We start from the raw sequence: 18,799 nt of genomic DNA, 5'->3' as shown, positions 1-18,799 counted from the left end.
AGGGGAGGGAGTAGAAAAAAAGGGGTGGGCACCGAAGTATCGGCGGCGGCGGTGGCGCGCACGTCCGGCCCGAGAGCGCAGCAGCACCGACGAGGGGGGGGGGCGGTGGCGGCGGGAAACACAGTTACCGCCGGATACAAAAGTTGTTACCCCTTTGTTACCCCTCTCGGTGTTGCCCTCCCCCCTATTAATGTAGTGCCCACCCCTCGACGGTCCCGTCCGCCACCCCTACGTTGTGCCCCTACCACTCACCCCTTTCCCACCCGTGACGACCGTACAACGCACGGCCAAGCCGCAGTCTCCGTTCTACTTTAGCGCGCGAACATCACACGTGACCGGCCCGACCTCCCAAGACACGGACAGTCCGCCCGGCAACGATCGCTTGTATCAATTTTGTCCTGCATATTTATATAAGTATATATAATAAAAGACGCTGATAATAATTATTATAATACCGTACGGCCGGAGGTGACCACCGAAGCAACAACGGACGGAACGCGCTGTTATTATACGATGATGGTAGCCACTTCTGTGACGACGATTACAGGTAGTTAACTTGATCAATTTAACGCAAGACACTCATTTTATCTTAAAACCACTTTTGAACTTTTGTAGTTATTCTGTCTGGAGACACTCGAGTTTATGTAGTTATACAGTACATTGAACGATATTCAAATTTTTATCTTTTTTATTTTTCCCAGAGCTCTATCGCCTTTTAAAACCTATAAACGGTGTAACGCTTATATTTAATTGAATTTTTAGATTTAAGAATAATTTCCAAGAAAATGCGGATCGGTCGATAGACGGTTTTTGGATAATTACTTTTGGAGTTAACCAAGTTTAAATATTTAGGACAGGCGCCGGTGGAGTGTGTTCGGTTAACGCGCCCAAATAAAACTAATACTATACCCTTCCTCCAGTCATAAATTTCTAAACATTATTCAAACGATATTAATTTAATAACTATCCAAAACTGGTTACCAGTCGACTTTTTCAGCAAGTTATTCTTGATTTAAAAAGTCAATTTAACGTATACATACTAAAAAAGTAAATATTTAGTAATTTTATAATATTCTTAAATAAAATAAATGTTTTCAAAATGAAAAACTTCAACATTGAAATTATTTTCCGAGAAAATTAGTGTCTTACGTATCTTAATTTTATCATCCTGTATATTAACACTAGCTCGACCTAAACTGACGGTCCACAACCGTAACTGAAACAAAACAATTCTTTTTACAAAAAGTATCAATTCCATTCATTTGACTGTTTTATATATTATGTACCGCGGTATTTTTCAGAACAAAATCCCGTTTTAGAAGAGAAAAATACTCGAATATTGAACAAAAAGTTATGTGTACAATAAATGAGATAGACAAAAATCCCGTCAAGACCGATACGGTTGTCTTTATACAAACCACCAGTCGCCTGAGGGAATAGACAGCTGTTGATCCATAACGGAAATAAATAATAATAATAATAATATTATATTGCATAAGGAATACTAGCTTCGGAGTTCGGAGACATATTTTGAAAATCAAAGGCACAAGAGAATACCGTAATGCAATATTACATAAATGATTCAACAGATTTAGTGTCGAAAAAAAATATTTACCAACTTTCAAAATAATCGTTTGTTTATACAGCAATCACAACTTTAACACATGTTCTATTGTAATTTTCACAGCTAGAAGTGTCTAATGGATATTTGGACGACAGAGAAATTTCTATTTAAAATTCAAAACACCTATCGAGGTTTCCTTACGACATAGTTATCGCAATGCAGATAATTATAAAATTCACACAAATATTTTTCATAAAAAACACTGATTTCGAGTTTCAACTAAAAAAGTAGTAGTAATATATATTTAGCAAAGACTTGTAATGTGTCGATTTGTTATGTGTTGTTAAATATTGTTGACTCTGGATAATTGTAGTCACCAACGACTATAAATATAATCTAAGTATAGAACTTATCATTACTTATGAAAATCTGTCATTGGTGTTCGGTTAAATTGTTGTGTGTCGTATGCATGAGAATTTTGCAATATGGCCAAACACATCATAAACGGTAAACACTATACGCTACACCAATACCTCGAGTTGTTTATATATAAGATGAAAGCAAACTTGTTTTCAACTTTATTTGTTTGTTGTTTATAAACGATGACGCACGGCCTCTCCGGTAAAAATTCATCGCCCAATAGCAACAGACATTTAACCGTCAGACTAGGTTACTTTGTTATTTATGTTTCAATGGAACAACACATTTTTCCCCCATCTTTTTTGTTAGGAAAAATCCAGAAGCAACCCGAGAAAGTAATAATGGGAAATTCAACGTGGAACGTTTCTCAGGAGAGAAACGCATTTCTAATTTTTTTTTCACCCGACCGAGTTACATATTTATTCAAAAAATAATATAGAGATATTTCTGTTATTAGTTTGACCCAGTTTTTTAATTTTAATATACAACTTATAAGGAATTTTTATTTGTATTTGGGGACACAAACAAACCAATTATTTGGCTATAGTATTTTCGTTAATAGTTAATATTTTCGTTATATATATATATATCCTAGAAAATCCTATCGTACACTCTTACATAGGTAGATACTAAGTCTATATAGAATGTATATAGCTATATATTAAATATACTCGCCGTGTATAGCAGGACGTAGGTAGGTCGGTCGGCGAGGTGGCTGGGTATTATTTCTTGAACGCACACGGTTTTTCTTATAAAACCGGCAAACTTGATTCCGCACGTCGTACGAACACGTCACCCTGGGGAAATCGGGAAAACCCCGGCCAACGTCTGTAGGTGATTTGTTTAGCACAACACAGCCAGCTGCTGCTGTTGGTATGGATTCATCACCCGGTAATGACCTATTTTTTAAAAAATTATTTTTGTTAACCCTTTCACCGCATTTGTAAGTAATTGTGTTCTAACCCTTAACGGCTAAGGGCGTTCTTTTGATGAAAGGGTTATGTGACGGTAAATTGGCGAAATTCCCTTCCGGAAAACTTTTGTATGGCCAAAATATGTCCTAACGTCGTTAACTTTCGCCTTCGTGCGAATATTCTTTATTAAATTTATAATATTGTAATTTTTTTTTTCCGTCGTTATTATTATTAATGCGAGAAGATGGTTCGAGGCGCGTGTGTGTTTGGACTAGAGTAGATAAACAACAAAAAACAATTAAAAAAATCACAATAATACCGTCGGCCGTTGCCTGCGGTAAAGCTTTACTGCGTAAAACGGTTCATCGTCCAATCGCGGCCGTTTTCCGGCGGTTAATTACTTTTCAGTGAAAAACTTTCTGCAACATTCTGTCGGTGCTTTTTAAAAATTTTTTTTTTGGTTAATTTATATTTAAATGAGACCGTCCCGTCCAACCCTTTTCGAATAAACGCAAACTGTTACCATTTTTCAGTGTTGAAGTCTATATAATATACTCTCTGAGATCCGAGTCTTATGGGGGGGATGCCGTATCCTTATTTATTAAGGAGTTTGGTGTAGGCGATATTTCGCAAAATCTCAATTTAAAGGTTTAACTATGACGTGTAATTAGGACTCATTTTTCGGTTGTTATAACTTATTTTTCAGACTATCACATTATCGTTCACAGCGATTTAGAAAAAAAAACATCTAAGCAGGTTCACGGTAAACAGAAACAAGTACACCTTGTTTTTGGATAAAAAAACACGTATATTAATAAAAAAAAAAGAAGACAAGGTTTCCGATGAAACGTAAGCGATTTGCATTATCTATAATGCATATGAATAATGAATTCCACAATACAGTTTTGTTTTAAATCTTTGTAACTATTTTTCTGATTGATATTTTTTAAAAAAACCGCACACTAGGTACCCTCCAAAAACTCATCCTCTATATTTTTTTTCTTATACGTGTTTTATCACTAAAATCACTTAGGTACCTCTTGCGAGATAGTTGTTGTCTACTGACGATGGGAAAATCAGCAATCGGCTTGAAACTAACCAGACGCGGTTATTTAAAGTGTATATACATATTATAATATGTAGTGTACACTAAAACATGGGTAGTGTAGTAAATAAAACTTTGTAAAAAAAAAAACAACTTTCCGTTATTAAGGTCATCTACGCGGTTTCTCGATTAATAACGCCATTAATAATTTTCCGACCACAGTGGCATCGCCAGATGAACGAAAAAATAAAATAAAATTGAAAATGTCTACCTTCGAAAAGTTACGTTACAAATCATATTTATAAAGTGACTGAAGTATTATTAGCGAAAACAAAAAATAAATAAAAAATTGTAATAATAAAAAAGTACTATGTTGTTTTTAAAAGTACATATACTGTCGCGTTTGTTATGCAAACAGCCACCGACCGTATCTTTGTAATTACATAGTAGCAGTGTACACAATAACCATTAATGTGTTTAACTAAAAAGTATTGATTGATCAAACTAAGTATAACAATGTGTGTTTAATTAAACAACTACCTAACGAATACCACAACAAAGGCGTACAAACCACCAGCGGTGTAGTTTAGATTGTAATCGAATGTAAAGCGATATTAGTGAAAATTAATATTATAATACCAAACAAAACAACAACGGGAAGTGTTTATTTGTTTGCTAAAAACTGAAAATCCATTATTTTATAAAAAAAAAAAACCTAATTAAATTTTAAACGCCGTTAATCTGTTTATGAGAAATATAATTATACTAGTAGTTGTTGTACAAAATGCGATTACTGTGTAATTAAAAAGTGCTTTATGACGGTAATTCGTAGAGTTGAAGAGCCTATATAGATTTAACCAACAAATGTAAAAAAAAAAAAATAAGGTCGTGCAAACGTGCTCTTATAAGATTTCACGTAGTTTTAGAATAACCATTATAATTTCAAAAGAATATAAGATTTTTAAGTTACAATTATTTGAAATGATGTCAAAAGTAGTAGTTTTATTCGTCAAGTTAAGTGATGATAACTGAGAAAAATTAAAACTGTGCAAAATAAAAATTATAACTCCAACGTGTTCACATAAGAGCGATGTTGATTATTTTCTTTCAATATCTTTTTATAAAATGTAAAACAATTATAAATGAATTATATTGGCAAATACTGTAAAATAAAAAATATGTTTCAGTAAACAATTTTACATGGGGTTTGTACCATTTTTGGTCTCCATCACTTTAATTTAACAAATGTATTATTTAAAGTCTTAAAATAATATATTTGTTTAGTTTTTCAAATATCTATTGGATTTAGTAATATTTACAACCGATCCAAAACGGGTTCTGCGTAGCATGCCTCTATTTAGTTTATAATAATATTGACTTTTCGTTGATATTAATTTCGAAGAAATCAAATTAATACTTACCGTAAAAATCAACACAAACGAAATATATCAATCGCCCTTCGGCTAAAAGTATAAATAGAAAAAAATACTGCGCCGGATTGCCATCAATGCACAAAAAGAAAATTCTATAAAATATTATTCAACCGTTAGCTGTTATTATTTTGTATATACATTAAAAAAAAAAAGGCAGAGAGATTTTAAATGTCGGTTGGAAAAAAATATAAGCCTTTTATAAAGATGGTTTTCGAGAAGTCTGCTTCGCCTTTTGGTGTGTATTTATGTGGTTGTGGTTTTTTTCAATAGCAAACAAAATAAACGCTTTTGCATGACATAAACAATAATACATATTTTCAATAGCGTTTTTGTTTGGCCGCCATTCTATACCCACGGTGGCAAAAAAAAGCAATGCCGATATGCCTTAGTCGGGGAAATTAAATTTTGGAGCTTAAAAATATTTGTAAAATTTTTTTTTGTTACAATATTTGGTGTAGATTTTTTCTTTTTGTAAATATTGCCTCAATTTGATGCTCTTCTGAAGATATAGATGATGATCGTCTTCGGACGGATAATAATACAAAGAAAAATACGAAATAGTATACAGGTAAAAAATAATACTAATGTGATAACCGATATGGCTTTCGATCAAGTTGGCTTTACATATCTATAAACTCTGCGTCGTTATCGAAAGTAATCGAATAACCAAAGAAATCGGAGACCCTTTAAGGCGTTTTATAGTGTATAATTTCACTAGCAGAAAAAAAAACATGGTGCTCAAATATGTGATACCTACGATAAATTATACCCACCAACTCAGATTTTTTTCAAAAGGTTTATAGTCGGATTTAATAAAATCCTGTTTTTTTATAATTATATTTCTAATTAGATTCGAAACTTTAAAGCAATTTGTTAGAAGATCGAGCTCTATGGAAGTGCAAGACTAGGGTGGTCAACCCCATATAGTTGGGAGTGTAAGGTAATAACTGCTAGTAACTGTAGAGCTTAAACGATTTGTACGGTGTTAATTGGTTTAATATAGTTGATGAAACACAATAGCTAGTGAGTCGAAAGTGTCAATTCGATACTTTACACAAAACTAACGTTCAATTTGATCCTTTGTCATATTGGGCGTGGGTGTTTTAAAACACCTGAGATGTTTTGTATGTATTGTTCCCACTGGTCGTCCGAAATCAATATATATTTTCATTGTAAATATAACACTCGATTAATTATTTAAAAATTTATTTATATGTTTCTTGTTATTATATTTATTTAAGATATCATATTGAAACAAACAGGTTTTAAAAATACATTTTATTACAAATTGTGTACCTATCATATGTATACAGTAGGTGATTACGTTATAATATATATATTGTGTGTACTACAATGTTAAGTGTTGACCGTTAGTTTAATTCAACATTTGTTAAATATTTCATAGATTAGACAATATTGATTCGGTATGACATCTCATTGTGTATTCAAAGGACCGTTCGTTTAAAATGATAAGACATTATTGTTGATTTAAATATTTATTTTATATTGACATATTATTGTGTGCAGACTGCGACGGTATAAATTTATAATGGTCTTGTAATTTTTAAATTTAAGCGATATTCCTAGATCAGTATGTAGAAATATGTTATTTTAACTTTTCACGTTTCATATTTTTGGCATTTCGTAATAATTTTAAAGGTTATTTTAGGTTCAAGGTAGTTCGTCAGCACTTGCTTAAAACTATTGTTAAGATAGTTTCGTTATATCAATCGTAGATTTGAAGTTTTCTTTAAACAAAAATATATTTTTAGACTTATATTTCATGGAAATAATTTACATAATAAAACGGAATCGTAGAAAATGAATTACAAAAAAAAATTTGTACTGAAACCATTTATTTATAACTTTATATTTTATTTATGAATAAATGGCGTGTGAATTGTGATTATATAATTATATATATATATATATATATATATGTATATACTTATATTATGTAAATTTAATCGCGCGTTATTACCGTGTGTTTGTATTGGCTTCCGCAAAATGACTAAACAACAATGTAATTAATTATTTACAAGTGTTAAGTCATTAGTCAGCCTATCTAAGCATGTTTTCAATTAAAACGATTAAATAAATTACGCCGTGCCAGTTATGTATTAAATAGACAAAGCACGACAAGTAGGTACACACAATGTTTATTGCTGTTAATTAATAGTAAAAGATTTACTCACGTTTGTTACAATCTGTTTATGGAACATCAGTTCCTTTGCTGCCCTTTAACTGTTTTAAACTTTATAATTCTCTGTGTGTGTCTGAGAAGTGAGTGCATGACATATCTAAAACGCCGCTTGATGTACTTACTTCATCTTTTATTGATAACCTTATAAAACTAGAACACATTCCTCTTATTTAGATTTAACATACATAATATTTTTTAGCTTAGATGAAAAAGTAATTATTTTTAAAATTTTTGGATGATCATTAAAAACGAGTTTTAGCAATTCACAGATTGGGGGAATTGCTGAGTAAAGTTGTAATGAAACAATTACCACTGTATCGACTCAAATCGACAAAATGTACATAGACACTACTACTTATATAAAATCATTAACTCAAAAACTTTTGGTTTTTAAAATTTGCTACATTCGGTAAGAAATAATAGGTACTTTTTATTTTTAACCTTTACCCATTGACCCTTACAATTATTTTGTATGTTTAACGACATTCACGATGTACATGATAGTCATAGACAACAGCTCGAATGTTTATTAAACAGATTGTTCACTAATGTTGTAACATCATAGGCGTAGCTAGAGAAGGGGGCTTATAATATTTAGATCTTTCAAAACTCCTAAAAGCTCTTAACAAATGACAGCAAACCAACAAATCACAATCAACAACAATTAGCTAGTTGAAAATGCATTTTTTTAAACACAGGACATTGCAAATCTATACTTATTCTTTTACGATAAACATCTAATTTGAAAGCATATGGGTTTAAAAAGCTTTTCAAGTCCGAATCAAAAAGTATATAATAGGGTGATGCAAATAATTATTGTACTGTATTCGTCAAAGATAAAAAAAAAACTATCCGTGTTCTACTCGGTTGACGTTTGAAAATGTTTTATACAAATTTATAGCAACATAACGACTTTGTGCTGTTTTGTCCGCCGTCATTTTCAATTATTATTATCTGGAAATGACGCACCACATTCCCATGCACTCTCTCTCTGACTGCCTTTGCAAGGTCTAGTATACTTAAATTTATGTCTATAACTACATATTATACATTTAAACTTGTATTCAACTGGTCGGGCTTCTGGAAGCACTGAAAAGTACTCGACTTCCGCGCACCCCCTTCACTGGCAAAATGTGTTTGACTTGCAGCACACAACATAACACAATGTAGTACTTAAACGACGGTGAAACGCCCGCTTGTGTTGTGTGCACATGAATGTTGTATGAGTCTATGCATGCATGTATTGTGTTGACTACACAATGTCCTATGCAAATGCGTTTAAACTTTTCTCTGCGACAGGCGTAGGATATAAAAAAAAATATATATATACAACTAAAACGACTTCAATATGTATATAATTAGTAATTTCTTTGGAGCGAGAAAAATAACATGACCAACATTCGCTGAATTATTCATAACAAAACTTTAATACAATATAATATGGCGAGGAAATATATTGTAGCAGTTCGATTAAGGTATTTTCTGGTAGAATCGCATGGTTTTAGATCAATATCAATATTTCAAACTAAAATTCTGTGAGATGTAGGTGCAAATTAATTTCCTCGGTAACCATAACCGTTGCAGATTTCGATTACCGGTCGAGCCTGAAACAATATTGACCTCGTTGTTCCCTGCGGTAATTTGGGGGGGGGGGGGGTTAAAATCAAGTTGTGTATTTCAAACTTGCCACACAACAATTTCAGTCGGTATTAGGTGTGGATAGCAATATTTTTTAACTTAGACAATGATTAGTGTTTTTTTGTGTCTGTACGCACATTTTATATAAATAGTAACATAACGCTAGTTTGTAATGGGTGTAATGCTTAGATCCATGATATCAAATAATCAATGATAGAATCCATTGATTTTAGTTTGTAAATTAATTAAGACAAATATTTTTCTTAGATAGACACATTTTTTTAATTTCAACCCGATTCAAAATAGTATATTCCCGTTGTATTTAATTAAGTCAATTACAGTTTGTGTTATCAATAATATTATCATAATATTATTCTGAACACAACATGCAATTCTCTACGACGCCGTTTCCGTTTCAATCGTTTTTTTGCTGCTGTCGCGTTGATTGCATCGTTTCCTTTCCTGTCACTGCAACTTAACGAGCTATGAACGATCATTTGTTTACTGTCAATAATAATATATCATGAATTATTTATACAAATATATATTTATTTTGTATTTGTATTAGTACAGCAAGTTCGTTCCTTAAATGTACTACCGAAGGATTAATACAAACTAATTGGGTTTTCGCGTTTAGAAGTTCATTCCTGAGAGAAAAATGTTTCTATTTGTTGAATACTGTAAAGAATATGTTTTTTTAAAAAATTATTCTTATCTAAACCACGTTTCTTTGACGTTGTAAAAACTACATAACATTTGATAACTGAAAATACCAAAGGTAACACAAATGCCAGAGTAAACTAAACGAAGTAATTCAAATAATAGCTAATCATATATTAGCAATCATTAAATTATGGAATTTGTTTTTGTCATTGTTACAAATAAACTTATTTAATCTAAATTCATTTAACATTTTTTTTTATGTTTGCTGATCAAGAAGGGTCTTGGTGTTTTAGTTTTTGTTTTTTTATGCGATTTTGTTATTTTCGTTCTCCGTCAAATAGAAAAAGGATAATTGAAATTGTTTACCGATAAATTATTCGCCGTGGCGTTGCGTTGTCAAGTCTCATTTGCCAAACGAATGCAAGTACAGGAGATAAACAAATAACGTCGGATCGGACATCAAAAACCAAACGGATGTCGAGTGGAACTCGTTATGCCGGTCAAATATTCCCTAAACCTATAACATAAATATTCTATATATATATATATATATATATATATATATGTATACCGATTTATCTTTTGACAAACGCATTGCATCCGTTATTTGTCAACGTTTAAAGTTTTCTCATTACCGACGACGCGTCTCTCTAGTGTTGCGTGTAATCCGTCTTTGAGGCCCGACTCACCATTGTCGACGGTACGGTAAACAGTGGGCTTAAGGAGACGGTATGTTTGTGTGTGGAAAGAGGACTTGAGGAAGGAGGGAGGGTCGGAATGAAAGGTCAAATTTCGACTGTCGGATTTTCTCTTTGGGCGAGTATCAAAAAACAAACCGAAAAAAGAACCTCGAAAGTTTATCTGTTTTCTGCACTCGTTTTGTTTTTCTTTCTCTTCAGTTGGGTTGTATGTATAGGTTGCAATAATGACGTTGCTCTTCTATGCGAACCGTTCGCTATAATAGCTAAGTAAAATCCACCCCGGCCAGCTGATGTGATCCACCGCCCTATATTCAGACTTTAATGGAAAGGGTTAATGTGTTTCACACGGTTAAGTCCCCGCCGATTAATTTATGTGTCCCGTCGTCAACGCTCATTGTGCAAGCGTTTCTTTCACACTATATTATACACAACCTCGTGAAATCTTGTGATAATGTCTTAATAGTACCGTAAGGCGATGGTAGTTGATTGATAAATCGTGGGAGGTGCCCGCAAACCCGGCTTCGGTTGTTGCCCGTCAAATTGTTGACATCCAACTTCCTTACATCAAATTTCAATAGACGTTGTAATAATTATAATTTTTCATCGAGTCGTTGTATATTATATAAATGACAGGGAAATGCTTAGTGTCGACTGACTGATTGCCATCGTGTCACGATTAAAGACACTAATTTTCATTGATTGAGATTTTAATCGTACATAATTAATTTTTAATAAAAACCAGTTAGATTTCAAAAAAAAAAAAAGATAATACTACTTTCATCCTATTGGAAAATCGGTTTCCTACACAACTCAGCAAAGTGGTCAACGAACTGAAATCTTTTTACAAAATTAAACTTAGATCATTATAAGTAGGCGAATTTTATCAGGTTTTTAGGCCTATAATACCATCAAAATGGCTTTTACTCGTAAAAAAAAATCATATAAATTTAAAACTATACCTTGAAGCTTACAGAAATCAATTGACATGGTCAAAGATAATTAAAACCACATTTTTCTTAAAAATTGCCTACATAAAACGCCTTAAAATCCGCCCGCTTCTAATCCCCTCGAATAAAATATATAATAAATACAAAATACTACTATTATATACTGTCGTTTTTGTATGTTTTCAGTTTGAATCGGCCAAGTGGAGTGGAAGACCCCGGAAACACCTGAGATATGGCCACGTTCACGGGCGGTTCCGGTCCGTCGAGACAGAGATCGCTGAAGGACCGACTCCGCGAAGGCATTTCGGGCAGCTTCAACTGGCAGTAAGTGATAAACACAAACATAATATTTTTGCAAAAACACCGGCAAACAGCAAACGGACGATTCTCCGCCGACTTCAGGTAAGTAAACGGGGCGAGGGCAAGAGGGGGTGGGTTCGAGAGGCACGGCAAGGGTATGTCCGGACATCCTGTTCGAGTAGGAATAGGCTTGGGCCGATTACAGCGAGCTTCCATGCCGCGCACGCTGTTTTACTGAAGGGGTGGGGGGGGGGGTGGAGTGCGCCATAAAAATACATTATTCCATAACAGATTGTTTTCTTCTGCGGCAGAAAGGAAGCAAGCAAGAACCTATAAATCACGTGGGAAATTTTTTTGTTCTTATCCGGGCTCCCGAAGAAAATCGCCGCCACGAATCGACACAAGCGCGCACGCACACACACACACCGCGTCGTGAGAAGTGACTTTTATTTATGACTTTAGGGTCGCTATGACGTACGCTATCCGAAAAATATTATCCCCTCCTCCGCCCCCCCCCCTCCCCCACAGGTAAGCAAGCGTCTTAAATTACTAAGGAACCGTGTGCGCGTGAGTGTCTATCTATCGAAAACGACAGTTACGGACGGCGACGTAGGGGTCGGCTTGAAGCTATATGGCGTTGTACAGATAACACATACCGCCTGACAAATTGGCGTAGATACCTCAATTATTGTTTTTTTTTCTTTTCGAAACGGATTTATCCACGATACAATCCACTGAGGAAAAAAACAGCGGAGTTGGCATAAAAAAAGCTAGCTCAAATAAGCTCGGGCTAAACCCACTCTGTGTTTTAAAAAACCCTTGTAAAAGCCCGGGCTGTGTTTTCAGGTCCAGAGTACCAATCGCACACGTTGCCGGATCTAAAAATGGTGCTACACAAGTAATTCGGTCCACTGGAAAAAAGTGTCTACACATACAAAAAAAAAAACATCATTGTAAATCCAATACCCTCTCAGCTCCGCATCGAAGCTAAAACACACTGAAATAGTAATTAAATCTGTAACAAACATTTATATAATTAATACCTAGATAAAAATACAATTTAAAAAAAACTTGTAAAATTGGTTGAGTCAATACAGGAACTTACCTGTATTGACCTATAAATATAGGTAGCAACAAATATTACAAACAAATAATCAACAGTTTATTTTTAACAAAATGTACAAACAAAATAGTTACTCATAAATAAAATATAAGACATATACATCGTGATATATACACGATAAGCGGATATATAGAACGAAATACAATATAAAAAATAAAGTGATATGTAAAAAAAATGTATACAGCAAAAAACGTAGAAATGGAAAAACAAATTAATTATCAAAAATGGATAATCTTGTAAAAGCTCGTATTATTATAATTTATAAAAAATTACTAAAATTTTGATATTTAGTAAACAATCAATAAGTAATAAACGAAAAAAAAAGTTGTGTGAAAAAACGACCCCAGCGGTAAAATGTCTGTTAACATCATGGCAACTTTTTTAACAATATAGTACAAATTATGCAAAAACATTGTTATTCGTAAACAATGAACTGAACAAAACATGTTGATATGTAAAATAAAATGAATCAACCAAAAACGAAAAAAGATAAATAATAAACTTTGTGAATTAGTTATCAAAAATGTATTTATATAAAAACCCGTATTTGAAAATTATATACAATATAATAAACGATATATAAAATCGAAAAATGATTACTAAAATCTTAAAATATAGTTAAAAAAATACAAGTAACAAACGAAATAAAAAACTGCGGTTGTATGTAAAACTTGAGAAGCACGTCGTCTAAACGACCTGAATCGTCGGCCTCCGGCTGTCTTACCTCGTTTCCTCAACGACCCTCGACGGGAACTCTGGGATGGATCTTCAGGTGGCTCTTCTACGAAGAATTCAAGTAAAGTCGGAAGCCGATGCGCTTCCAAAGGCGAAGTCGACGGTGGTTTGTCGAAGAGCCATTTCCTGACCATTTCCTTGTCCATCCTTAGTACGTCCGAAGAAAAAAGGCCAGAAACGACAGTCGATAACAGATTTTCAGACATCTAGTTGATTTTTTTTTTAACAAATTCTGACTATGGCGTATAAGAGAACTGCGTAGAGTGCAACGGTAGCAGGTAAATTACAACTAAACAAACGTATTCACACGGCGAAAATCGTAAAAGTTGAGCAGTGATATCCGAGTAGTACCAACTTGAAACGACAAAAGCGAAAAACATCATGTTGTTCGAGGGTACCTAGACAACGGCCGAGATTGACATTCACATTGACAACCAAACGAAAATTATTACATAATATCATACTGATTAACATCTATAATTACTCGGTTTCTATAAGAATCGAAATTGTACTGTATTTGAACGCAAATTTGTTTTAATTGAAATAATAACTCAAATTCAAAATAAAATATGCAAATAAAATAGTTATTTATAAATAATCGATTGAAATATACGATCAAATTTACAATAAAAAAACGGACAAATGGTTGTAGGGCATCAATATTTCAGGTTCACATCATTGTCATTGTCATCACTCATCATCCTCACCGTCGTTGTTAACGATGGGATAAGGTAACGTAATCGTCAAATACATACAAGTTATTTTTTAAAAATTGTAGTAAAACTTTTTTTATAAGAGCAATCTAAGCAATTTGTGAACGCACGTGGTTACAAAAAACACACATCATTCAATACAAAAAACAATGTTGGTTTTTTTCAAAATAGCCCGGTTTTTACCAACTCAACATGATTGCCAACTTGAAACACTACAAATCATGCGAATCCGCTTTTTGTATCTGAGACTTGCGGTGAACGTTTATTGAAAAAGGCCATTTGATTTTAGAACGCATTTGATTTTAACAACAACAAAATTAAGTCTATTATGACCTTAGAGCTTTCTTGCCGCTTATCATGAATAATTTTTAAAAATAAGAACTTCGCTGTGGTGTTGACTCACGAGTCTACAATAATCGTGTTAACTATTTCTTAAAGCGCGCCATTTAACATAAATTTAAAATAATATCACACACCGTGTTGTTTATTTATTTTATATTGGCCACAAATCGCCTATTAAGTATTCGGGACACGGTTTGCGGTGCGCGTTGTTAATGGAATTCAAAAGAACACAAAAGTGTATAAACGGGTTTATATTAATATTTTAACTTTTAACAACGACCACAATGTGACTTCTCACATCACAAAATATAACGTTACCGGCCCGAAGGAGGTTAATCGGATACACCTATGTAACATATTATACTTGTACTACCTGTGTGTGTGTGTTCCAAAATCTGAAGTATTTTTTTTTTTAACAAGAACGATTCTTGGAGAATCGTCAGTCCGCTTTTTGAATTATCTTAAAATGCACTTGTTGAAATACCTGCATAATATAATATTATACTATTTTCAGAAAGGGTATGACACTGGAAATTGAAACATCTATAAGTATTTTATATTGTAGTGTAGGTATGCAGCAAAAGAGTTACTACTCCTATCGCCAAGGGAGATTTCTTTTTGAACGCCTTTTGTATATTGTATTGAGCTTAAAAGAAAATAACGTTGGCTAGTAGGCGTCCATGGTCAAATCGGCTGTACAACGATACTCTCTCAATGTATATTACAAAGGCACTTCTTTTTTTTCCCCCCAACAAACACGACACCGTAGTCCGTACACGACTGTAATATAATTTTATTATCAATCGAAATGTCACCTAAAGGTCACAAAGCGAAATAATGCTCTCTTCTGTATGCCACCGCGTCGGGATGTGTCCATTGGCTGTATATTGTATACTTATATTCACTGCTAAATGACATATATACCTATTTTTTTTTTTCATAAAACTTTTGACGATCAAGTTTTGTGTTTATTATTTTTTTTTTATTTAAAAATAAATCCGACCTAGGGATTTCCCATTATCTGGAAATGCGTACGATGATTGATTATTGTCATTGACGTGAAGTGGAATTTATTCTATGTTATAGACTGTACAAATATAGTTTATAGAAACGTTTTCAAAAAATATCAATTCGATTAGTTTTATTTTAGCCGATACGGTATATATAGGTAATGTTGGCTAATATGAACACATAACATAGTGCACACAGCCCCCCAAGGATGCTTCAGGGCTTTGAAAATCCAATTAAGTTCTTATAAAGTCCATTTAGAGTAACAAAAAGAAAAATATTATACAATATTACGCCAAGAATAAAGATAAATCTGTGTAGGAATAAGCATTATGATAAATTATAATTTGACTCCCAGCTAAATGGCATTTTGAAAAACACAATAAATTACAATGTATTAACAATATACAAACGTTCTTTGAGTATACATACAAATTTACATTTCAAGTTAAAAAAAGATAAGAAAAAAAAAACTTTAAATACTTTTTTATTATACTTACTGCAAAATTAATAATTTATTCATCTCCGTCGTCATTGTGTAACACTAACGTCTTTTTCGGCTCGATTTTAAACGAAGAAAGTTACTTTTTCCCGATGTCTTTGTTATTATAATACCGTACTTGGGCCGAAAAGGGGGGGATTCGTGTAGTTAGTGCACTGCAATGGTCGCACCACACAAATGTAGTGTATATATTGACTTAAAGTGCTTTTGTTATGAATTATGTTTACAACCGACAAAAGTTTTGATATTTGTTTTTATTCATTAATTTAAATTGAAAGGGAAATTATTTGGTTTTGTTTTTCTAGATTCTCTCCCCTCCTATACTTGTACGGCAATAACTGAACCGCCGAAGTTTGTTCTAACCCATCACAACATCCATTTCGTCGTGACTCATAACAATATGAACTTCCTAAATTAAGTTTGTAAAAACCCACGAGCAAGTGTATAGGAAAACTTTTTCGCTTCCACTCTATTCGATAGAAAAATCCACTTTCGTCGCACAACATACTTATAGCAGTGATCGAAATGGGGATGTGGGTCTACTTTTTCCAAATTAAAAATGTGTTCGAAACATTCGTCAAAGACAATTTCTAAAAGCACTATCTAAAGCAATATAGAGTGTCCCACAAAGACCTGACAAATGAAATAACTTTTGTTCCAATAAATATTTTTAAGATTTTTTTTTAATTTTATAATTTATGCTCATTTTCGCTATAAGCACTGCGTTTTGTATTACTCTTAAATGTTTCACTGTTTTTAATATATTCTTTATTTTTTTGGTTAGGTATTTTAATTTGATTTAGTATAAGATAGACATTTTATTAAGACTCATTTTCTGAGAATTTTGACTGGTCGACAACTAGTTTTGGATAATTACTTTTAAAGTTATTTAAGTTTGCGTGCATATAAATGATAAAAACAACTCTCATTAAAATGTTTTCTTGAATTTTCTATCAAACAAAATTGAAAATATTCACTAGAACAAAAGTTATTTCATTTGTCAGGTTTTTGTGGGACATTCTGTATAGATATTAAGAGCGTTATTTTTCGTTCTTGTGACACGTCGAGCGCGTTACACAAAAAGCAAAATCAATAAACAAATCACATATACCTACCGTAAAATAATTAAAACATAAATCTGATAAGCTAAACGAAAGTATTTACATAAAAGTATACTATTTTCATTTAAAAGGGTTCTTGCCGGTATTTTATAATGTTTGTTGAGCTCTTTTTAATTATTAAATCAGTAATCAATATCATATATATAATGTAAATCACTTCTGAAAACATATTCAATTTGTTTTGTGAATTTTTTAGTCTGTGGCTTGTCATACATTGGGTTTTAATGATTTTTTTAACCATATTTATGCATGTACATATATATTATGTGCTAAATAACCATATCGCGTATTTCATTTTAACGTCACGCTCTCTTTTTCGATTCAAATACTTATCATTACTCGGATGCGCAACATAATATTTTGCTCGTTTAAAGTACTACACGAGTAAGTACGCATTAAATTAAATGTTCTTGGTTTTCGAGTTTTGTTTCCTGAAGCTCGGCCAAAAGTGCTACACAAAACTACAAACTTTCTGTAAAGCACACGAATACAAAGCGGCAACTCGTTTTCCATTTCGGTCGTGTTGGTGTTTTCGTAAAACGCATAATAGCCTACCCGCGTGGTAATGAGTAAAAAAAAACAAAAAGACAAAAACGGTGTACTCGCAATATATCATGTACATGTAGCCCGCGAACCGTCTTAGAACAATAGGATGGGAAAAAAAAAGAAAGAAAAATTACATATTATTAGATACCGCCACCGCATTGTTCGAGTAACCCAATTCCCACGGTGTATATATTGTGGATGTAATATTCCTCCCACAACATCAGCTGCCCTAACCTATTAGTTAGTGCGATAAAAAAAACTCTGGTAGTATTGATTGATGTGGCGACACCACTTGTACCTATACCGACGGGTACAACAATAATATAATATTAGCGTGCACGCTACAATATCTTATATTATGCTAGGTATGCGCGGACGAAAAAGAAAACCTTGTCGGTATAATATATATATATCCGAGAACGTACCATAAATTAAATTACTCGGAACATGTTTTTTTTTTTTATAAACGTTTACTACGTTCAATTAACAACAATGACTGTGTGTGTGTGTCAGTTATGATGATAATAATATGTCCTATCAAAGGTCTTCCAGTCCGGCGACAAACGACCATATTCGTAACGTCCACGTCGGGCTTTGTTCGAAGGTTGTGTGTTTGTTTTTGTACGGCTTTGAAGTCATATCCACCGGTGTGATGGATCATAAGCAATTAGGCCTGAATTAGTCGAGCAAACTTAACCTATCAGTCTTGTCGGAAAGCGAGTGTAAATACGGTGTTTTCTGCGTGGGTATCTCTCCAACCGCGGCTGCAGGGATATTATTACTACTTGGGAAAAAAAAAAGAAATAATAAAAACGGAATACCCTCTACCGACCGTTAGACGTGAGTAATTTTTTGTAATAATATTTAAACAAACGCCATCC

The 18,799-nt window shown here is 33.2% G+C and overlaps 1 protein-coding gene across 1 annotated transcript in view; it reads left to right on the top strand.

The window, feature by feature from the left end:
* Positions 1–339: 339 nt before the first annotated feature.
* LOC126841027 (TLD domain-containing protein 2) overlaps positions 340–18,799 on the top strand; it is a 115,639-nt gene continuing 97,179 nt past the window's right edge. The window contains exons 1-2 of the mRNA XM_050577222.1: positions 340–547; positions 11,715–11,852. Coding sequence (XP_050433179.1) covers positions 11,761–11,852 — 92 coding nt within the window. The 5' untranslated portion in view covers positions 340–547; positions 11,715–11,760. The remainder of the gene's footprint in view (positions 548–11,714; positions 11,853–18,799) is intronic.

The sequence above is a fragment of the Adelges cooleyi genome, unplaced genomic scaffold, assembly GCF_023614345.1.
Source record: "Adelges cooleyi isolate 19-005CV unplaced genomic scaffold, UGA_ACOO_1.1 ACOO_flye_CR_arks_rails_tigmint_CR_PRNA_376, whole genome shotgun sequence".
Taxonomy (NCBI): domain Eukaryota; kingdom Metazoa; phylum Arthropoda; class Insecta; order Hemiptera; family Adelgidae; genus Adelges; species Adelges cooleyi.
The sequence above is the reverse complement of the archived record's forward strand: the minus strand, read 5'-3'. Positions and strand labels throughout refer to the sequence as shown.